This window comes from Leptonotus elevatus, chromosome 1 (assembly GCF_054856555.1).
Source record: "Leptonotus elevatus isolate MCC_2025b chromosome 1, RoL_Lele_1.0, whole genome shotgun sequence".
Classification (NCBI taxonomy): domain Eukaryota; kingdom Metazoa; phylum Chordata; class Actinopteri; order Syngnathiformes; family Syngnathidae; genus Leptonotus; species Leptonotus elevatus.
This window is the reverse complement of record NC_141239.1, coordinates 36,586,768-36,595,246: the sequence shown is the minus strand read 5'-3', so window position 1 is coordinate 36,595,246 and position 8,479 is coordinate 36,586,768. Positions and strand designations below refer to the sequence as shown.

General features: G+C 42.4%; 1 protein-coding gene across 4 annotated transcripts in view; it reads right to left on the bottom strand.

The window, feature by feature from the left end:
- Nucleotides 1–1,626: 1,626 nt before the first annotated feature.
- slc6a9 (solute carrier family 6 member 9) overlaps nt 1,627–8,479 on the bottom strand; it is a 76,206-nt gene continuing 69,353 nt past the window's right edge. For all 4 annotated transcript variants that reach the window (XM_086095966.1, XM_086095957.1, XM_086095950.1 and 1 more), the window contains one exon: nt 1,627–5,305. In XM_086095966.1, the coding sequence (XP_085952092.1) occupies nt 5,063–5,305 (243 nt within the window). In that variant the 3' untranslated portion in view covers nt 1,627–5,062. The remainder of the gene's footprint in view (nt 5,306–8,479) is intronic.

Sequence of the window (8,479 nt, the reverse complement as noted above, 5' to 3'; positions counted from 1 at the left end):
GTCATAATTTCCTAATTCTTTACATGATGACAGAATTAAAAAATTAAACATTTTATTCCTTTATTCAAGCTCTTTTCGGTGACATTTGTTTAGCTGATATAATAATAATAATAATAATAATAATAATAATAATAATAATAATAATAATAATAATAATAATAATAATAATGTTTTTGGTCCTTTATTCAAGCTCTTTTCGGTGACATTGGTTTGGTTGAAAAATTTATATTTTTGGCATCCATTTTTTTTGCCATGTGTACGTCAACCACACAGCTGTCATAGCTATTCATACGATGAACCCATTAAAATGGAATTTAACGGTTAAATTCCTTCCTATTCACTTGAAAATTCATGTTTGCATTCTCATTTGCATCCGCATCTAGGCGGTAGCGGGAAATCAACATTGACCAGAACTAGAACTACCTCCTGCTTTCACATCTAGGAATCATGGCATCATGCAGTCCAATTTTGCATTTGCCAGAGAACAGTTGGCAGTTACCCTGGTGCCCTGTTCTCGTCAAAGATGACAGCAGTTTCACACTTCTTGTGTGACAGAGAGGAAAGAGAGAGTCTGGGACAGGGAATGTTCTGCTCCTTGCAACATCACAACAGCATGACAAACAAGCAGGAACATACGGGGCACCAAATTCAGTGCAATAATTTGAGATGGGGAGGCCACTGATGTGTGCGATTTTAGTTGTGATAGTTATTCTGGGATAAACAAAAAATGATCTAATTATGTCAATCTTCAAGCTACTTTAGGATGTCATCTTTGCATTGCCACTGAATTAAACAAGACGAGCATTGCATAAACACATGCAGCAGGATGCATGCTCAAACTCAGACAAGTCACTTGGCCAGCCATGTATACTGCAGCCCCGTGTACAATAATGTGTGTAATAATAACAATTGTGTGTATTGTAGGGCTGGGTCTAAAACAATCTAATAATCAATATTGAATCAATTTTCTTTTTCAAGCCGGAAATCGATTCATAAAACCATGAACCGATTATTTTAACATCTACCCCCCCCCCCCAAAAAAAATTCATAAGAAAAGTAGAATTTTAAATGCCATATTTTTTTTGTATCTGACTTTTTTCTTGAAATTTACTGCACATGAATTTAAAAGTATTTTCTTACATTTATGGAAGACCTTACTTATTGTACTTTAAGATAATTCAAAATATAAATTTATATTCAAAATTATTGAATTAGAATTATGAAAATATTTTCATCTCATCTTTGCAGATGTCAATGTTAGGAAATCTAATCAAATTGAACTCTTACAATTGAGACCAACCCTAGTGTATTGTATATAAAAAAGAAAAGAAAAATATTTCAAAAAGGAAAACAAGGTACTACAATTAAAATACAATAATAACAACAACAACAACAACCTAAACAAAGAAGTCCAAAATTTAAAAAAAAAAATCACACTCCACAGCACCAAATCAAACAGTAGGAAAAAGAGTCAGCATGGCATGACATAACATGACAAGACTTGACTTGGACAAGGACTGAGACAGCAAACAATGAACTGACAAAGACAGAAAGAAAAGCAGGAAGTGGCTAATCTGGGCATGATCACATTATTTACATTATTTATTTATTCATCACACAAATGCAGATCTTTAAAATAGATTTTATTTATCAATGTAATTTAACAGTTTTACAACATACAGCTGACAGGACTAACACATTTCAAAGTATTTTGGCCCTAAAGGTTGAAGAAGAAGAAGAACACTCACAGTTAGATAGAGATATGATAGAAGGTACCAGAAGTGCTCTTTTCATCTGTGCATTTCTTCTCAAATCCTACCATGTGACATTTCACACATGGTACAAACACAGAAGTTCACAAACTACACTTGGACCATTTCTTTCAGTAGAGTAGGACCGCTGGATTATTATTATTTTTTGGGAAATGTGTATTCATAATCACTTTTCTCTTGTTGCTTGTATAAAAAAAACAACAACATGTATTTAAAGTGAGATAAACATTGGATACATGGTCAATTAAAGAGACAATGTTGCAAACAGGGTAGTATATTTTTCTTTCTTTCTTTTTTACAGCGTTAGCAACATTTTTGCTGCTCAGTGTGCTTTTTCTATTTTCACAAAGCTAAAATGCAGTGCGGAATTATATTGTAGACACCCCATGCAGAATATACCACAGACTGTGAAATGAAAAATGGGTCCTGAAATCTGTGGAATCATTCTTCACCAAGCAACTACTGCTGTTCTAATTGATCGTGATATAATCATTATTTGGTGTTGGTTTTGCTCAGGTTTTAGCATTTTGAATGTTTGCGATTAGTGTGACAATTAGTAGCCACTGTCTGTAGTGAGCTTTTACCACATGTAACAAATATCAAACAAACAGAAACAAAGTTATGTTGCTGCAACCGCTGTCCATACCCGAACTCGCTCACTGTAAAAACGGACCATTCTTCTGTAGTTCAAGTCTCAATCCAAAGCTTTTTGTTTGGCAATACTCATAAACTATCAGCTGTCTTATCTTGTTTTTTTTCTGAGGATATACTTTTTAAAAATAAACAAAGTAGTGTCATGAAACACGAAATAAACAATGACTCAAATCGGGTGGTGGATTTCGTTCTCTTATTTTAGTACAAAATTGTTCTAAAAGATGGGCTCTATATCATTAGCAGAGTAAGAGTCAAGATTAGAGGTACATTGTCATTGACACTACGTCTGCTCTACATGCAGACTCAGCAGTAAAAGCTAATCCACTACATGCATTTCACGGTACACATGACGTCTACATTAAACAACTAGAAATGACAAATCATACTCGCCCTCCTCACACAAAAGATGAACACACACGCAGTCATTTTTTATAATTATATTTCTATACAAAGGTCAGAAAAGTTGCGGGCCAGCTGAGATGGACAAGGGGTTGATATGTTTTTACTTCTAGCAGCATTAACACAGAAATAATTTGAACTATGAGTAACCCAAACACTGAGAAAAAAATATATATAATTTGAGGAAGTAACACATTTCCACCAACAGATGTTCCATAGAGCACCTGTTTTCAAGGATTCAATTAAAATACACATCAAACGAAATATATAACCTTGACTTTAAGAACTTTAATAAAGGCATCCCTCTTCATTAATAGAATTTTTTTTAGCCTGTTTGTTTCTATCATCCAATAAGCGTCTAAAAGCACGTTTACAAAACCATGTTAGAAAGATATGTGTGCTTCTTTTGTCCAAAGTCTGCGAACATTGGGACCGTTATTGTGCTGTCACTGCTGTGCATGTCAACAGAGGCCCATCTTGTGGATAAAAGGCGCAATTGCACTCTTCGATTCATCACGTGGCAAGCAGACGAGAGGGAAAACAATTTCATTAGCCAATGATTAATCTGGCATGATGGGGTCTTAGGCGTTCACAATTTCATACTTATGGCCTCAAGTGTACACGTTGAATGTCCATGAATAAACAATATTAACTCTGTTTACATTGAAATATACTGTATCAACATTGCATATACATGCTCTTGGTATAGTGTTCTGGCTCTGCAAATAATCTGAATATATGGCAGTTCATTAGCTCACACTCGAGGAAGTAGTTAATTCTCCACCTGTGGACTTTCAGGTGTCCACAAAACAAAGATGGAAATACAGAACAATCACGTGAAACACACTTCCTGGTATTTTCGTTTTGTGCAGGATTGTGACAGGACAAATCTCACATTTCCTTTGAAAAACGTCAACATCAAGTGAAAGGGTAAGGATGAATATATAAGATTCGGATTCAAGTTTTTACTTTTGTACATAATAAACTGTCCTAATGACTGACTACAATATTACAATAGTGAGATGATTAAATTATACTTCTAGTACAAAACTATAATAACTACATTTCACATTTATGATTAAAAAAAAATAGTTGGTGCTGTTCTGGAAACAAGCTGCCTTTTCTTTTCTTTTTTTGCTTGAAAGATCACATCGCAGCCGGAAAACACGACCAACTTGTGCAGAACTGAACACAGAGCACACCACATGGGGTGGACTGCTACAACCAACCACACAAAGTAAGACCAGTTATAAACCAGTGATGCCTTCACTGGCATTGCCACCATTCAAGACTCTCCCTCATGTGCATCCTAAAATTGCATTTGACACAAAAAGGAATGCTGGAAGACTGAGAAAGCGATGTCACTTCTTAATACTTCTGATACTGTTCACAGACACATCCAGTGGGCGTGTGTGTTTATGCGTGTGCTGTCTGATAATATAGAGAATGTTGTCTTTTTCAACAATTTCATTGATACAAATTCTCCCCAAGCAAACCACAAAGTGTTCTCGGAACATGACAATGACCCTGGCATTTCTTTAAAAAAAAGAAAGTACCTTTATGTGCAATCACTGTGTGCTATAATCAATTCAACCAGCAGCTTTAGTACATATTGGAAGCTTGTGTTTGTACTCGGTGTCATTAAAAGAAGCATCCTACATAAGGACACAGTAGGGACTATTCTTTTAAATCAACTTTGTGCGAGGTCACTGCATTGTAAAACGTGTATAACGAATGCCCCAGTGTAAATTAGTGCTTGATATGCTTTCTAGCTGTAGAAATGTGAAATCAGCAGGTCCATAATAAGATGACAGGCGTGCATTTCTGTGCTGCTGCAAGCCCAACACAACCAGTCTTACAATCTACCATACCTTCAACTGCATGAATATGGCATATACATGTTTTTACAAACAAATGTAAGGAAAAACAAACTGAATTATTAAATTATGTGCAACACATTTACAGTCCACGCACACACGCAAACATACAAACTAAATCTTTTGGACAGTGACCCAATTTGTTTGTCTTCTTTTTTGTGCCCTAAAGATAAACACAGATAGCTAACAGAGGTTAGGATGGATATAATAAGCCTTTACAATATGTAAAGGTCTCCCAGCAAAAAAAGGGATCTTCCCCACAGACGACTGTGGGAAAGTGTGGTGCGGATAGTGGAGAAGGGAGGAGAGGGGACAAGGGGGGAGACGGCGTCAGTAGTGGCTGACAGAGCGAGATGCCGTCTATGCACTCGGGTTGGGGCTGTTGTGTGTGTTGGTGGAGCCGTTGCTTCCCTGGATGGTGAGGCTGATGTCATCCTTCCTCTCATTCTCCTCCTCCCGCAGATCCTCCTTCAGCTCGTCCTTCTCCTTGAAGGGCCGAGCCTCCACACTGTCTTCGGAGGCCGTGGGGGCGTAGCGGCCCGTGCGGTGCTCCCGCAGGGCTGGGCCCCACTTTGGGTGCGGCTGGCATGCGTGCTTCAACCGCTGAGCAATAAAGGGAGGAGGACAGGTGGATTAGAAGGGGATTCAATCAATAAGTGTAGTCCAAAGCCATGTCTAAAAAGTATGTATTTCGATGTGCCTTCAGTGACATCTTGGTGACAAGCAACTGAAGGGAAGTCTTCATTCCATCAGGCCATAGCCTTGTCTAATCGAAAACAAGTGTTTTGCCACCATTTTGTGGCTTTCACAGACAATAAGGTCTGCTACACTAAGTTTACAGAAGAGTTGATGCCTCGCTTCAGAGGCCATAGTAGGTACTGTATAAATGAATACAATTAAAAAGTGACATTGGGAGGGTGTCAATTACCCACAGATTTTCACTTTCGTCATTTGTGAACAATGCACACAAATCGCCCCAGATATTCCAACAACTTCTTTGTTATTTTTTTAATTATTGAGTAGAATGATCACTCTAAAACTATGCCATTATGTACAATTGTACTCCTCTGTTGTACGCTTATTATTGCATTTGCCATCACAATTACCGCAGTATTACTTAATGACATTGATTCATTCTTCCAAACCGCTTATATTCACTTTGTAAATTATATATATATATATATATATATATATATATATATATATATATATATATATATATATATGTGTATATACATACATATACACATATATATACATACATATACATACATATACACATACATATATATACATATACACATACATATATATACATATACACATACATATATATATATACATACATATACATACACACATATACACACACACACACACATACATATATATATATACACACACTTGGCACTTGGCACCAGGACACCCTAGGCCGCAGTTCGATGATCGACTTTGTAGTCGTGTCATCGGATTTGCGGCCGTATGTGTTGGACACTCGGGTTAAGAGAGGGGCGGAGCTGTCAACTGATCACCACCTGGTGGTGTGTTGGCTCCGATGGCGGGGTAAGATGCTGGTCCGACCAGGCAGGCCCAAACGTATTGTGAGGGTCTGCTTGAAACGTCTGGCAGAATCCCCTGTCAGAAAGAGTTTCAACGCCCACCTCCGGCAGAGCTTCTCCGTTGTCCCGGGGTAGGCGGGGGACGTTGAGTCCGAATGGACCATGTTCCGTGCTTCCATTGTTGAGGCGGCCGATCGGAGCTGTGGCCGTAAGGTGGTTGGTGCCTGTCGGGGCGGCAATCCTCGAACCCGCTGGTGGACACCAGCGGTAAGGGATGCCATCAAGCTGAAGAAGGAGTCCTATTGGGCCTTTTTGGCCTGTGGGACTCCGGAGGCTGCTGACAGGTACCGGCTGGCCAAGCGGAATGCGGCTTCGATGGTCGCTGAGGCAAAAACTCGGACATGAGAGGAGTTTGGTGAGGCCATGGAGAACGACTTCCGGACGGCTTCGAGAAAATTCTGGTCCACCATCCGGCGTCTCAGGAGGGGAAAGCAGTGCGCCATTAACACTGTGTATAGTGGAGATGGGGTGCTGTTGACCTCGACTTGGGACGTCGTGAATCGGTGGGGAGAATACTTCGAAGACCTCCTCAATTCCACAAACACGCCTTCCTTTGAGGAAGCAGGGTCTGGGGACTCTGAGGTGGGCCCCCCTATCTCTGGGGTCGAAGTCACTGAAGTGGTTGGAAAGCTTCTCGGTGGCAGGGCCTGGGGGGTGGATGAGGTTCGCCCGGAGTTCCTAAAGGCTCTGGATGTGGTGGGGCTGTCGTGGTTGACACGTCTCTACAACATCGCGTGGACATCAGGGACAGTGCCTCTAGATTGGCAGACCGGGGTGGTGGTTCCCCTTTTTAAGAAGGGGGACCGGAGGGTGTGTTCCAACTTTAGAGGGATCACACTCCTCAGCCTCCCAGGTAAGGTCTATTCGGGGGTGCTGCAGAGGAGGATCCGTCGGGAAGTTGAATCTCGGATTCAGGAGGAGCAGTGTGGTTTTCGTCCCGGCCGTGGAACAGTGGACCAGCTCTACACCCTCAGCAGGATCCTTGAGGGTGCGTGGGAGTTCGCCCAACCAGTCCACATGTGTTTTGTGGACTTGGAGAAGGCGTTTGACCGTGTCCCTCGGGGAGTCCTGTGGGGGGTGCTTCGGGAGTATGGGGTAACGGGCCCCCTGATACGGGCTATTCGGTCCCTGTACGACCGATGTCAGAGTTTGGTCCGCATTGCCGGCAGTAAGTCGAATTCGTTTCCTGTGAGGGTCGGACTCCGCCAAGGTTGCCCTTTGTCACCGATTCTGTTCGTAATTTTTATGGACAGAATTTCTAGGCGCAGCCGGAGTGTCGAGGGGGTCCGGTTTGGTGGCCTCAACATTGCATCTCTGCTTTTTGCAGATGATGTGGTGCTGCTGGCTTCTTCAAGCCGTGATCTCCAGCTCTCGCTGGAGCGGTTTGCAGCCGAGTGTGAAGCGGTTGGGATGAGGATCAGCACCTCCAAATCCGAGACCATGGTCCTCAGTCGGAAAAGGGTGGAGTGCTCTCTGCGGGTCGGGGATGAGGTCCTGCCCCAAATGGAGGAGTTCAAGTATCTTGGGGTCTTGTTCACGAGTGAGGGTAGGTTAGAGCGGGAGATCGACAGACGGATCAGTGCAGCGTCTGCAGTGATGCAGACGCTGTATCGGTCCGTTGTGGTGAAGAAGGAGCTGAGCCGAAAGGCAAAGCTCTCGATTTACCGGTCGATCTACGTTCCTGTCCTCACCTATGGTCACGAGCTGTGGGTCGTGACCGAAAGAACGAGATCCCGGATACAAGCGGCCGAAATGAGTTTCCTCCGCAGGGTAGCCGGGCTCTCCCTTAGAGATAGGGTGAGAAGCTCGGTCATTCGGGAGGGACTCAGCGTCGAGCCGCTACTCCTCCACGTTGAGAGGAACCAGTTGAGGTGGCTGGGGCATCTGGTTCGGATGCCTCCTAGGCGCCTCCCTAGGGAGGTGTTCCGGGCATGTCCTACCGGCAGGAGGCCCCGGGGACGACCCAGGACACGCTGGAAAGACTACGTCTCACGGCTGGCCTGGGAACGCCTTGGGATCCCATCGGAGGAGCTGGCTGAAGTGGCTAGGGAGAGGGAAGTCTGGGCTTCCCTGCTAAAGCTGCTGCCCCCGCGACCCGACCCCGGATAAGCGGAATTGAAGACGGAACGGAACATATACACACACACACACATATACA